General features: G+C 45.8%; 1 protein-coding gene across 1 annotated transcript in view; it reads left to right on the plus strand.

The window, feature by feature from the left end:
* The window catches only part of nup160 (nucleoporin 160), a 61,832-nt gene that overhangs the window by 27,759 nt on the left and 19,073 nt on the right, over nucleotides 1-15,000 (plus strand). Inside the window, exons 13-23 of the mRNA XM_034534947.1 lie at nucleotides 34-199; nucleotides 367-500; nucleotides 2,152-2,306; nucleotides 2,494-2,630; nucleotides 2,833-2,903; nucleotides 4,306-4,456; nucleotides 4,569-4,638; nucleotides 4,945-5,043; nucleotides 5,138-5,257; nucleotides 6,546-6,641; nucleotides 14,726-14,820. Coding sequence (XP_034390838.1) covers nucleotides 34-199; nucleotides 367-500; nucleotides 2,152-2,306; nucleotides 2,494-2,630; nucleotides 2,833-2,903; nucleotides 4,306-4,456; nucleotides 4,569-4,638; nucleotides 4,945-5,043; nucleotides 5,138-5,257; nucleotides 6,546-6,641; nucleotides 14,726-14,820 — 1,294 coding nt within the window. The remainder of the gene's footprint in view (nucleotides 1-33; nucleotides 200-366; nucleotides 501-2,151; nucleotides 2,307-2,493; nucleotides 2,631-2,832; nucleotides 2,904-4,305; nucleotides 4,457-4,568; nucleotides 4,639-4,944; nucleotides 5,044-5,137; nucleotides 5,258-6,545; nucleotides 6,642-14,725; nucleotides 14,821-15,000) is intronic.

Genomic DNA, 15,000 nt, shown 5'->3' on the forward strand with positions numbered 1-15,000 from the left:
ACTATGTGTTGATGTCCTGATGTGAACCCTCAGAACCTGAGCTGGGCCGGGACGTGCTGCAACTGGTTCAGTGTCTGCGGCTGGTCAGTGATGCGGTTTCTGGAGAGATGGCGTATGAGATGGAGAAAGCCCTGGAACACCTTCAGTCACCTGAGAGGGCGGCGGATCTGGTCCTGGAAAACATGCTGTCCAATGACAAGTCAGTCAATGTCACGATCAATAATACAACCAATATTATGATCAATTATACAACCAATACTGTGACCAATAATTCGACCAATACTACGATCAATAACATCTATAAAGAGTCTTTTAGAAGTATTTCACAGCAGTAGTTTTATTTACGTGTGCCGTTGCTTCCTGCAGTGAGAACGTGATCGAGGACATCCAGAACAAACTGCAGGACATTCGGAACCCAATGGGCGCCATGATGGTCCTCCTGAGGGAGATGGACTTGGAGACGGACTCGGACGTGGGGGGAGAAGGAACTCTCGTACCTGGTGGGAAAACCTTACATCAACACCGGAAGTCCTTGGACTTGTGTTGACTTCTGGTTCAGACGTATAGACTTCTGTGGACTTCTGGTTCAGACGTAGAGACTTCTGTGGACTTCTGGTTCAGACAAGTAGACTTCTGATTCAGACATATTGACTTCTGGTTCAGACGTATAGACTTCTGTGGACTTCTGGTTCAGACAAGTAGACTTCTGATTCAGACATATTGACTTCTGGTTCAGACGTATAGACTTCTGTGGACTTCTGGTTCAGACATATAGACTTCTGTGGACTTCTGGTTCAGACGTAGAGACTTCTGTGGACTTCTGGTTCAGATGTGTAGACCTCTGTGGACTTCTGGTTCAGACGTATAGACTTCTGTGGACTTCTGGTTCAGACGTATAGACTTCTGTGGACTTCTGGTTCAGACGTAGAGACTTCTGATTCAGACGTATAGACTTCTGTGGACTTCTGGTTCAGATGTGTAGACCTCTGTGGACTTCTGGTTCAGACGTATAGACTTCTGTGGACTTCTGGTTCAGACGTATAGACTTCTGTGGACTTCTGGTTCAGACGTAGAGACTTCTGATTCAGACGTATAGACTTCTGTGGACTTCTGGTTCAGACGTAGAGACTTCTGATTCAGACGTATAGACTTCTGTGGACTTCTGGTTCAGACGTATAGACTTCTGATTCAGACGTAGAGACTTCTGGTTCAGACTTATAGACTTCTGTGGACTTCTGGTTCAGACGTATAGACTTCTGGTTCAGACTTATAGACTTCTGTGGACTTCTGGTTCAGACGTATAGACTTCTGTGGACTTCTGGTTCAGACGTATAGACTTCTGTGGACTTCTGGTTCAGACGTATAGACTTCTGTGGACTTCTGATTCAGACGTATAGACTTCTGTGGACTTCTGGTTCAGACGTATAGACTTCTGATTCAGACGTATAGACTTCTGTGGACTTCTGGTTCAGACGTATAGACTTCTGATTCAGACGTAGAGACTTCTGGTTCAGACTTATAGACTTCTGTGGACTTCTGGTTCAGACGTATAGACTTCTGTGGACTTCTGGTTCAGACGTGTAGACTTCTGTGGACTTCTGGTTCAGACGTGTAGACTTCTGGTTCAGACGTAGAGACTTCTGTGGACTTCTGGTTCAGACGTGTAGACTTCTGTGGACTTCTGGTTCAGACGTGTAGACTTCTGGTTCAGACGTATAGACTTCTGGTTCAGACGTGTAGACTTCTGTGGACTTCTGGTTCAGACGTGTAGACTTCTGTAGACTTCTGGTTCAGACGTGTAGACTTCTGTGGACTTCTGGTTCAGACGTGTAGACTTCTGTGGACTTCTGGTTCAGACGTAGAGACTTCTGTGGACTTCTGGTTCAGACGTATAGACTTCTGATTCAGACGTATAGACTTCTGATTCAGACGTATTGACTTCTGGTTCAGACGTATTGACTTCTGGTTCAGACTTATTGACTTCTGGTTCAGACTTATAGACTTCTGTGGACTTCTGGTTCAGACGTATAGACTTCTGGTTCAGATGTATAGACTAATGTGGACTTCTGGTTCAGATATACATTCTCATGTGAACTCCTGGTTTCTGATAGGCCTCCTGGTGTGTATTTGTGTCCCTGCTGTGTCTTGCAGGTCTGAACCTGAGGATTAGCCTGTCTCAGCTGTTGGGCAGCAGCTCAGCAGTTTCTGTGGTCTGCCAGGCCGTCTGTCACATGACAATGACCAGGACCCTGTTCTGTAGAGATCTGCTGATCCTGCAGAAACTCTACCTGCGCTTCGGAGACAACGTACACACACACACACACACACACACACACTTCCTCACATGTTTAATCTCCTTCACTTTAATCAGCTGACAAACAAGACTTTGGAGCTTATGTGTCTCTCTCAGATCTGAGGTCTGATTGTCATGGCTGCTGTCCGAAGAGACACTGTTTTGGTACACTGCATAATAAATGTAATCTTTTGTGTTAGGTGTTTCTGGGGGGGGGGGCTCAGCTGCTGCAGCTCCAGCAGGACCTGATCCCTCGCAGCTCCAACCTCCTTTCCTCTTATTACCTCCTCAAACACATCAGTCAGAGCCTGGCATCCTCTGTCCCCATCGATATAATGTGAGTACACACAAGTACACAAGCATGTGTACTAGCACACACATTTAGTTTAGTTGTGGTGTTAGCAGGTTGCAGAACTGCCCCTTCTTAGTTTATTAGTCCACTAAGTAGAAGTAGGCAGTCCTAGTCTGTTGTATTTAAAGTCGTAGAGAATATAAGGCGTGCATATGTAGACAGTGTTCTGACCTCTGACCTCCTGCAGAGACGCTAACCTGCAGCACCTCACAGTGTTGGAGTTGTCGGACACGCCGGCCCTCTCCACCAACAGATCAGGTCAGACACACTGAACTCGGATCAGTTTCATCACCTCTGTTTTCTCTCAGTTCAATGACTTCTAATAAACAAGTGCAACAAGTAATTTGAATGTAGCGTGTGATATTACCCTACGTGATGTCCAGTGTCTATATAAGGTAACAATAGGTATTGACCATCAAAAGAAAAGGCCACTACGGTTGCTGTTTGCTTAGTTTAGACGCGTGCGATTAAGTGATGCAGTTTCCAACATGAAGGTAATTTATTCCTGAAAATTGGACATTTTCCAACACAAACAGAAGATGGCCACGCTGTCGTAACCCATTTTTCTTAACCATAAAATGAATCCAAACATTAATTATCATAAATTTCCACATATTGTCACATGTTACCACATTCAAAAACTGTGTACCATCCTCTGTCCCCATCGCTCCTGCCAATCTAGCAACACCTGGCCCTAGTGATCCTCATTATATTGACCTCTTGCCCAATTAACAGCGGCCCATACACCCACAATTGGTGGGAGGTAAACAAAACAAACAAAAGGGCTCTTACAAATAGGTAATACCAGTACCAGACACAATATCCAGTGTTATGAGGTAATACCAGTACCAGACACAATATCCAGTGTTATGAGGTAATACCAGTACCAGACATGATGTCCAGTGTTATGAGGTAATACCAGTACCAGACACAATATCCAGTGTTATGAGGTAATACCAGTACCAGACATGATGTCCAGTGTTATGAGGTAATACCAGTACCAGACACAATATCCAGTGTTATGAGGTAATACCAGTACCAGACATGATGTCCAGTGTTATGAGGTAATACCAGTACCAGACATGATGTCCAGTGTTATGAGGTAATACCAGTACCAGACACAATATCCAGTGTTATGAGGTAATACCAGTACCAGACATGATGTCCAGTGTTATGAGGTAATACCAGTACCAGACACAATATCCAGTGTTATGAGGTAATACCAGTACCAGACATGATGTCCAGTGTTATGAGGTAATACCAGTACCAGACACAATATCCAGTGTTATGAGGTAATACCAGTACCAGACATGATGTCCAGTGTTATGAGGTAATACCAGTACCAGACACAATATCCAGTGTTATGAGGTAATACCAGTACCAGACACAATATCCAGTGTTATGAGGTAATACCAGTACCAGACATGATATCCAGTGTTATGAGGTAATACCAGTACCAGACACAATATCCAGTGTTATGAGGTAATACCAGTACCAGACATGATGTCCAGTGTTATGAGGTAATACCAGTACCAGACATGATGTCCAGTGTTATGAGGTAATACCAGTACCAGACACAATATCCAGTGTTATGAGGTAATACCAGTACCAGACATGATGTCCAGTGAATGTGAGGTGTTAACAGTACCCTTCTACACAGTGTTGAGTCCTCAAACGGTGGTGGAGCTCTTCTATCAGACTGCAGCCAGGAAGCTGATCATCTCTCAGATTTACTCTCAGCAGCAGAGTAACGCTCCGCTCCGCTGGAGTCACATGATCTCCAACGTGGTCGTCCTGCTCGCACAGCTGCTGTATCCTTTGTTCACCCGACGACACAATTTTATATCCATAACTTATTTATTCTGGTGACTTCCTGTGTCCACCACCCGGTACTGGTTTGTTCTTAACAATGGTGCCTTCCAGTTGGCCCAGTAACCCTGGTTTCCAGTTCCCAGAGTGTCTGATGGCCAACTGTCAGTACACACAGCTGCAGGTGGGTTTATGTTCTTCATCACGCTCACTAATGTCAAAGTCTGTCTAACTGTTATTGACTCAGGACAACGTTCATGGCTTATCTATTAATCAATAAGTGATTGTTACCCATCTTCATACTGGATTAAATGGTTCTTCAGCTCATTCAATCTATGAAGGCAGCAGGACAATTGGATACATCTGCAGCCTCTGATTAAAGGAGCACTTTGTGACATCACACACACCTTGTGTTTACCTTCATGACATCCCACGTTAACACACACACACACAGTGTTCCTTGTGTTTCTCATCTGCGTTGTGTCTGTAGGACTATGTGCGCCTGATCGGGCCGTGGTGTCAGGTGAACATCGGTTCCTGCCGCTTCATGCTGGGTCAGTGTTACCTGGCCAACGGGGAGGGCCAGAAGGTGGGTTACAGAAACTACAGAGGCGGGTAGACTGGAACCAGAACCTGGTGAAGCTGGTCTCTGTTGATCTGAGGTGGTTGTTTTTCCTCTTCAGGCTCTGCAGTGTTTCCAGGAGGCAGCGACTGAGGTGGAGAAGGAGGAGTTCCTGCTGAAACTGACGGGCAGCGAGGAGGAGGAGGCTGCCTCCACCCCCAGATTACAGTACTACAACAAGGTATGCTGAAGTAACAACTTACAGCTGAAACAACCAATCAGTGAGTAGATCAACAGGAAGTTAAAACGTGGTCCATGAAACATTCAGAAATCTGTTAATACCCCCAAACACCCCAACCCTCCTTCTTGAAACTCAACGGTGCATTTGGGCTGTCGACTAAGTGGTGTGTGAATAGTTTTACACTGATTTGTTTGTCCATATTTTGTCCATCTGATATTCATTGATCCAATTCCAATACTGCTAACCCTATACTAACATTCTGTGTCTAAACACCGGTTATTATTCCATCTTTTTACAACTTATTCCTTTATAAATCTGCACTTTTTTATGCTAAGCTTCCAATTCATTTGACCAATGAGTGGTGATTCCTTCTATTCTTATTCATCTTCTCGTTCTGCCCTTTCGATTGTGATTCTGGTGGAACTGTTGTACAGCGTTTTGTTCTCTGTATAAACAATACTTTTTCCCCAAACTCTTTCATACAAAATAACATATATTCGTGAACTTTCTACAACCTAAAAGCATGACAAATACAGAAAAGAAATACAGAGCAGTCCTCTTGTAGTGGCTGAGATCGGAACAAGGCTGTAGTCCAGGGGTCACTCACAGGTGGTTCGGGTCCCAGACGCCGTTGTCTCTGGACCTTGGACCAAAAGCCCATAGATAATTGAGAAATATTACATTTTCATGGATCACTTCTATTTAACCGACGCATCTTTTCTAATAATAATAATAATAATCCATTTAATTTATATAGTGCTTTTCTAGATACTCAAAGACACTTTACATTATACACCGTAGACACAGCTACGGGGAGCAATGCAGGGTTAAGTGTCTTGCTCAAGGACACATCGACTTGGGCGGGGATTGAACTGCCAACCTCTTGATTGAAAGACGGGCATGCTAACCACTGACCCATAGTCGCCCCACTAGGCTTTACGGCTCTCGTTCGGCGGTCCAGGAAACTCATCGACCAATTACAGGCGTTGAAAATCATCTCACGTGATCCTACTCACTCAATCACACGTGTATTATATTGAAGCAGCGATGTGAAGCTAGGAGACGAAGCTCAGATCTTTTGAGCAAACATACCGGCTCGCATCTTAAATGAAGGCACAGAAAAATAAACATAAGAGCCCAATATGATCAGAATCTGACACATGAATTAACAATGTTGTGAACAGAGAGAAATGAGAGGTTTTATAACCACACATTTCTCTTTTTAGATGACAAGAATATAATATATTGGTTCTTTTGATTGACATATCATATATATTTCTATGTTCAGGTGCTGCGGCTGTTGGAGGATGTGGGTCTACCTGAGCTGGTCATCCAGTTGGCCTCTCTGGCCATCACGGAGGCCGCCAGCGACGCCAACAGTCAGGTAACACACACACAGATAGACAGACAGGTAACACACACACAGATAGACAGACAGGTAACACACACACACAGATAGACAGACAGGTAACACACACACAGATAGACAGACAGGTAACACACACACAGATAGACAGACAGGTAACACACACACAGATAGACAGACAGGTAACACACACACAGATAGACAGACAGGTAACACACACACAGATAGACAGACAGGTAACACACACACAGATAGACAGACAGGTAACACACACACAGATAGACAGACAGGTAACACACACACAGATAGACAGACAGGTAACACACACACAGATAGACAGACAGGTAACACACACACAGATAGACAGACAGGTAACACACACACAGATAGACAGACAGGTAACACACACACAGATAGACAGACAGGTAACACACACACAGATAGACAGACAGGTAACACACACACAGATAGACAGACAGGTAACACACACACAGATAGACAGTCAGGTAACACACACACAGATAGACAGACAGGTAACACACACACAGATAGACAGACAGGTAACACACACACACAGATAGACAGACAGGTAACACACACACAGATAGACAAACAGGTAACACACACACAGATAGACAGACAGGTAACACACACACAGATAGACAGACAGGTAACACACACACAGATAGACAGACAGGTAACACACACACAGATAGACAGACAGGTAACACACACACAGATAGACAGACAGGTAACACACACACAGATAGACAGACAGGTAACACACACACAGATAGACAGACAGGTAACACACACACAGATAGACAGACAGGTAACACACACACAGATAGACAGACAGGTAACACACACACAGATAGACAGACAGGTAACACACACACAGATAGACAGACAGGTAACACACACACAGATAGACAGACAGGTAACACACACACAGATAGACAGACAGGTAACACACACACAGATAGACAGTCAGGTAACACACACACAGATAGACAGACAGGTAACACACACACAGATAGACAGACAGGTAACACACACACACAGATAGACAGACAGGTAACACACACACAGATAGACAAACAGGTAACACACACACAGATAGACAGACAGGTAACACACACACAGATAGACAGACAGGTAACACACACACAGATAGACAGACAGGTAACACACACACAGATAGACAGACAGGTAACACACACACAGATAGACAGACAGGTAACACACACACAGATAGACAGACAGGTAACACACACACAGATAGACAGACAGGTAACACACACACAGATAGACAGTCAGGTAACACACACACAGATAGACAGACAGGTAACACACACACAGATAGACAGACAGGTAACACACACACAGATAGACAGACAGGTTACACACACACAGATAGACAGACAGGTAACACACACACAGATAGACAGACAGGTAACACACACACAGATAGACAGACAGGTAACATGTAGCACAGAGATGGACAGACAGGTAACATGTTCAATTCAGTTTATTTTGTATAGCCCAATATTACAGATTCTCCTCAGAGGGCTTTACAATCTGTACACATACGACATCACTGACCTTTGACCTCACATCGGATCAGGAAAAACTCCCCAAAAATAACCTTTGACAGGGAAAAAAGGGAAGAAACCTTCAGGAGAGCAACAGAGGAGGATCCCTCTCCCCGGATGGACAGAAGAATAGATGTCATGTGACCAGATGAACAGAGTTACAGAGTTACATAAACACATTACATGAATATAACAATGTATGAATGGAACTCCAATCCATGAAACAGAAGGAGGTAGAGAGGAGGGGGGGCGGGGCATCAGCAGGGCCAATGGGAGGCCGGCTCACCAGCATCAGACACCTCCAGGTCCAATGGACCCTATGAGACGTGAAGTCACAACGACTCCGGGGAGGAAGCCGAGTTAATAAGGTGCAATGGAGGGATGCAAATTCACTCTAGGAACCACAAGTAGCCCCGCATTTAGTGAGCGCAGCTCTCTAGTGGGGCAATATGGTACTACAAGCTCCTTAAGATATTACATTACATTACATGTCATTTAGCTGACGCTTTTATCCAAAGCGACTTACAATAAGTGCATTAAACCATGAGTCCAAACTCAGAACAACAAGAATCAAGCAAGTACAATTGATATTAGATATGATGGTGCATCACCAATCAAGGCTTTGTAGGTGAGGAGAAGAATTTTAAATGTGATTCTTGATTTTACAGGGAGCCAGTGCAGAGCAGCTAATACAGGAGTAATGTGATCTCTTTTCTTAGTTTTTGTGAGTACACAAGCTGCAGCATTCTGGATCAACTGGAGGGACTTAAGAGACTTATTAGAGCAGCCTGATAATAAGGAGTTGCAGTAATCTAGTCTGGAAGTAACAAACGCGTGAACCAGCTTTTCTGCATCTTTTTGAGACAAGATGTGCCTGATTTTTGAAATGTTACGTAGATGAAACAATGCAATCCTTGAGATTTGCTTAACGTGGAGTTAAAGGACAAGTCTCGGTCAAAGATAACTAGAGATTCTTTACAGTGGTGTTGGATGTCAGGGCAATGCCATCTACAGAAACCACATCACCAGATAATTGATCTCTGATGTGTTCAAAGTAGCACAGAGATGGACAGACAGGTAACGTGTAGCACACAGGTAGACAGACGGGTAACGTGTAGCACACAGGTAGACAGACGGGTAACATGTAGCACACAGGTAGAGAGACGGGTAACATGTAGCACACAGGTAGAGAGACAGGTAACATGTAGCACACAGGTAGACAGACGGGTAACGTGTAGCACACAGGTAGACAGACGGGTAACATACAGCACACAGGTAGACAGACGGGTAACATGCAGCACACAGGTAGACAGACGGGTAACATGCAGCACACAGGTAGACAGACGGGTAACATACAGCACACAGGTAGACAGACGGGTAACATGTAGCACACAGGTAGACAGACGGGTAACATGTAGCACACAGGTAGACAGACGGGTAACATACAGCACACAGGTAGACAGACGGGTAACATGTAGCACACAGGTAGACAGACGGGTAACATGTAGCACACAGGTAGACAGACGGGTAACATGTAGCACACAGGTAGACAGACGGGTAACATGCAGCACACAGGTAGACAGACGGGTAACATACAGCACACAGGTAGACAGACGGGTAACATGTAGCACACAGGTAGACAGACGGGTAACATACAGCACACAGGTAGACAGACGGGTAACATGCAGCACACAAATAGACAGACGGGTAACATACAGCACACAGGTAGACAGACGGGTAACATACAGCACACAGGTAGACAGACGGGTAACATGCAGCACACAGGTAGACAGACGGGTAACATACAGCACACAGGTAGACAGACGGGTAACATGTAGCACACAGGTAGACAGACGGGTAACATGTAGCACACAGGTAGACAGACGGGTAACATGTAGCACACAGGTAGACAGACGGGTAACATGCAGCACACAAATAGACAGACGGGTAACATGTAGCACACAGGTAGACAGACGGGTAACATGTAGCACACAAATAGACAGACGGGTAACATACAGCACACAGGTAGACAGACGGGTAACATGTAGCACACAAATAGACAGACGGGTAACATGCAGCACACAGGTAGACAGACGGGTAACATGTAGCACACAGGTAGACAGACGGGTAACATACATCACACATGTAGACAGACGGGTAACATGTAGCACACAGGTAGACAGACGGGTAACATGTAGCACACAGGTAGACAGACGGGTAACATGTAGCACACAAATAGACAGACGGGTAACATGTAGCACACAGGTAGACAGACGGGTAACATACAGCACACAGGTAGACAGACGGGTAACATGTAGCACACAGGTAGACAGACGGGTAACATGCAGCACACAGGTAGACAGACGGGTAACATACATCACACATGTAGAGAGAGACAGGTAACATGCAGCACACAGGTAGACTGTTAACATTTAAATATAAACATATAAATCAGTCTACTTTCTACCTTGAGGTAAACTGATCTTTGTCCTTAATCAGTTTGGCAAGAATTTCACATTCTAGCAAACTGAGACTTCACTGTTAGCGAGGATCCCCTGTTTACCAGTATCGATCACTGAGTGGGCAATTCCTTCAACGACCTGTGGGCGGGCTCGACAAAGCTGTAACCAATTACCGCCAACTCGGGTGTATAACCAGGTTGGGGCTTGTAGCGTCAGGGAAGACTCCTCGTATGAAGACTCTGAGGATAAAGACCTAGGAGTCTTTCGTTGGAGTCAAGACTCTGAGGATAAAGACCTAGGAGTCTTTCGTTGGAGTCAAGACTCGGAGGATAAAGACCTAGGAGTCTTTCATTGGAGTCAAGACTCGGAGGATAAAGACCTAGGAGTCTTTCGTTGGAGTCAAGACTCGGAGGATAAAGACCTAGGAGTCTTTCGTTGGAGTCAAGACTCGGAGGATAAAGACCTAGGAGTCTTTCGTTGGAGTCAAGACTCTGAGGATAAAGACCCAAGAGTCTTTCGTTGGAGTCAAGACTCGGAGGATAAAGACCTAGGAGTCTTTCGTTGGAGTCTTTCGGTGGTGGCTGAGTATAAACATTTCCCTGTGATAATGTGTTTTCTTTTCATACCTGTGTGCACATCTACTCGTAGATACTATAGACCGCGGACTCGGTCACACATGCACCAAAATCCTTCCTCTCTTATTTATCCCACCCGCTCTACACAGACCCAGCGCCTCGTTACTGGGGGCCTCTGGAACTGCCAGTCAGCTAACCGCAAGGCGGACTTCATCTCTGGTTTCGCTATCAAGCAATCGCTGGACTTCCTGGCTCTCACTGAGACTTGGATTACACCAGACAACACATCAACCCCTGCTGCTCTCTCCTCGGCCTTCTCCTTCTGCCACACACCCAGACCCTCTGGTCGGGGTGGTGGCACAGGTCTACTCATCTCACCCAAATGGAGTTTTGCTCTCTACCCGCTTCCATTTACCCAACTGTCTTTTGAGTTTCATGCTGTGACGGTTACTCATCCGGTTCATCTAACCATTGTTGTTCTCTACCGTCCTCCTGGTTCCTTGGGAGACTTCTTGGAAGAACTAGACGTCCTCCTTTCAAACTTCCCAGAAAATGGACCCCCGCTCATCCTTCTGGGTGACTTTAACATCCAGACAGAGAAGTCATGTGACCTGCTACTCTTACTGTCTTCCTTTGCTCTCTCGCTCAGTCCTTCCCCTCCTACTCACAAAGCTGGCACCCACCTTGACTATATGTTCACCAGAAACTGCTCTACAGCAAACCTCACTGTAACTCCACTTCATGTCTCTGACCACTTCTTCATATCTTACTCTCTCCCACTCTTTGGAACTGACAACCCTCCCACAACGGACTCTGCACCTGTCCGTCACAACATCCGTACCCTCTCACCCTCCTCTCTGGCCTCCTCTGTTCTGTCAGCCCTCCCCTCAACCGATTCCTTCGCACTTATGCAGCCTAACTTCGCCACTGACACTCTTCTCTCTACGCTGTCGTCCTCTCTTGATTCTCTCTGTCCTCTTATGACTCTAAAGGTCCTCAAGTCCTCTCCGGCTCCGTGGCTGTCTGAACCGGTGCGCGCCGAGAGAGCCACAATGCGAGCAGCGGAAAGGAAATGGCGTAAATCCAAACACGCCAGTGACCTGCTTGCCTATCAATCTCTTCTCTCCTCCTTGTCTGCGTCCATCACTGCAGCCAAAAGTTTGTTCTATCAATCCAGAATCGAATCCTCTTCATCTAACCCTAAAAAGCTCTTCTCAATTTTTTCCAACCTCCTTGACCCCCCTGGTCCCCCCTCCCTCCACCCTTCTACCAAGCCACTTTGTTGACTACTTTACAAAAAAGATAGACGACATACGCTCTTCATTTACTAATCCATCTTCCTCAACTACACCTCCAGTAACTTCACCTTCTTCCCCCTTGTTTTCCTCTTTTATCCCCCTGTCTCCTAATCAAGTTCTTACCCTAGTAACCTCTGCCCGCCCAACCACCTGCCCCCTTGACCCCATCCCTTCTCACCTTCTCCAGTCCATTGCTCCTGACCTTCTTCCCTTTCTCACCCATCTCATTAACACCTCCCTCTCAACCGGCTGTTTCCCCAACTCTCTGAAGGAGGCAAGAGTCAACCCTCTCCTGAAGAAACCCACTCTCGACCCATCTGAAGTCAACAACTACAGACCTGAAGTCAACAACTACAGATCTGAAGTCAACAACTACAGACCTGTCTCTCTCCTTCCCTTCCTCTCCAAAACTCTAGAGCGAGCTATCTTTAACCAAGTCTCCTCCTTTCTTCACTGTAACAACCTTCTAGACCCCCACCAGTCTGGATTCAAGACAGGCCACTCAACAGAGACTGCCCTCCTTGCTGTCTCTGAGCAGCTTCACACTGCTAGAGCAGCCTCTCTCTCCTCTGTCCTCATCCTTCTAGACCTTTCCGCTGCCTTTGACACAGTGAACCATCAGATCCTCTTGTCCTCCCTCCAGGACCTGGTATCTCAGGCTCTGCTCCCACTCTTCTCATCCTACCTCACCGACCGCTCTTACCGGGTAACCTGGAGAGGATCTGTGTCTGAGCCTTGTCCTCTGACTACCGGGGTCCCTCAAGGTTCAGTCCTTGGTCCTCTTCTCTTCTCTCTGTACACCAACTCTCTTGGCTCTGTCATTCGCTCGCATGGCTTCACCTACCACAGCTATGCTGACGACACCCAACTGATCCTCTCGTTTCCCCAATCTGAAGCACGGGTAGCAGCACGAATCTCTGCCTGTCTGACCGACATCTCTCAGTGGATGTCCGCACACCACCTGAAAATTAACCCGGACAAGACTGAACTTCTCCTCCTTCCAGGAAAAGGCTCTCCCACCCACGACCTATCTATTAACTTCAACGACTCAGTGCTGGTTCCGACTCCGACTGCCAGGAACCTCGGAGTGACGCTCGACAGTCAACTCTCCCTGACTGCCAACATTGCCGCAATAACACGCTCCTGTAGGTACATGCTGTACAACATCAGGAGAATCCGACCTCTTCTCACTCAGAAGGCGGCACAGGTTCTGGTCCAGGCTCTGGTCATCTCACGGCTGGACTATTGCAACTCCCTCTTGGCAGGTCTTCCTGCTAATGCCATTCGACCTCTACAGCTCATTCAGAATGCAGCTGCTCGACTGGTCTTCAACCGACCGAAATTTACCCACAATCCTCCGCTCCTCCGCGACCTTCACTGGTTACCGGTGGCTGCAGCATCCGCTTCAAAACATTGGTACTTGCGTACCGTGCTGCGAACAGATCGGGTCCGGTCTACATCCAGGACATGGTCAAACCGTACACCCAGGACATGGTCTAACCTCACACCCAGGACATGGTCTAACCTCACACCCAGGACATGGTCTAACCTCACACCCCAGCCCGTTCACTTCGCTCGGCTTCTGCCAATCTGCTTGTAGCTCCTTCACTTCGAGCTAAATCCCGACTGTTTGCTGTGCTGGCTCCTCATTGGTGGAACGAGCTCCCCATTGACATCAGGACAGCAGAAAGTCTCTACATCTTCCGTCGCAAACTAAAAACACATCTTTTTCGACTATACCTTGAATAGGTAGCACTTAAATGCCGTAGTAGCACTTAAATGTCCCTTACCGATAGCACTTTAGTAGCACTTAAATGGCACTTACGGATAGTACTTTGTAGTTTGACTTTATTGAAGAAATTGTACTTGCTTGATTCTTGTTGTTCTGAGTTTGGACTCACGGTTTAATGCACTTATTGTAAGTCGCTTTGGATAAAAGCGTCAGCTAAATGACATGTAATGTAATGTAATCAGTGGTATTACACGTTTATTTTGATACTTCAGTCAATCCATCTCTTTTGTGACTTCTTAATTAAAGATTGTCAGTTCATATTCATTTTTTTTATTTGATCAGATTAATGAGTTCATTATTCGTGTTTTTAGAATGTTTACGAAATGAATATATACATAGTTCTGATGCAGTAAAATGTAAAGGTGACTGTTTATCTTCAGGCGGCTCTGTGGACTCGAATATTCAAACACCACCTGGATCTGGGACACAACAGTGAAGCTTACGAAGCGCTCACCCAGAACCCAGACTGCAGCATGTATGTACCAGTACACATTTAGACACATAGATGTGTGTGTATATACAGTGGTTACGGAAAGTATTCAGACCCCTTTACATTTTTCACTCTTTTTCATTGCAGACATTTGCTAAAATCAAAAAAGTTCATTTTTATTTCTCATTAATAGCACCCAGTGAAATCTCACCTGGTCATATTATT

The sequence above is a fragment of the Cyclopterus lumpus genome, chromosome 6 (genome assembly GCF_009769545.1).
Source record: "Cyclopterus lumpus isolate fCycLum1 chromosome 6, fCycLum1.pri, whole genome shotgun sequence".
Taxonomy (NCBI): Eukaryota; Metazoa; Chordata; class Actinopteri; order Perciformes; family Cyclopteridae; genus Cyclopterus; species Cyclopterus lumpus.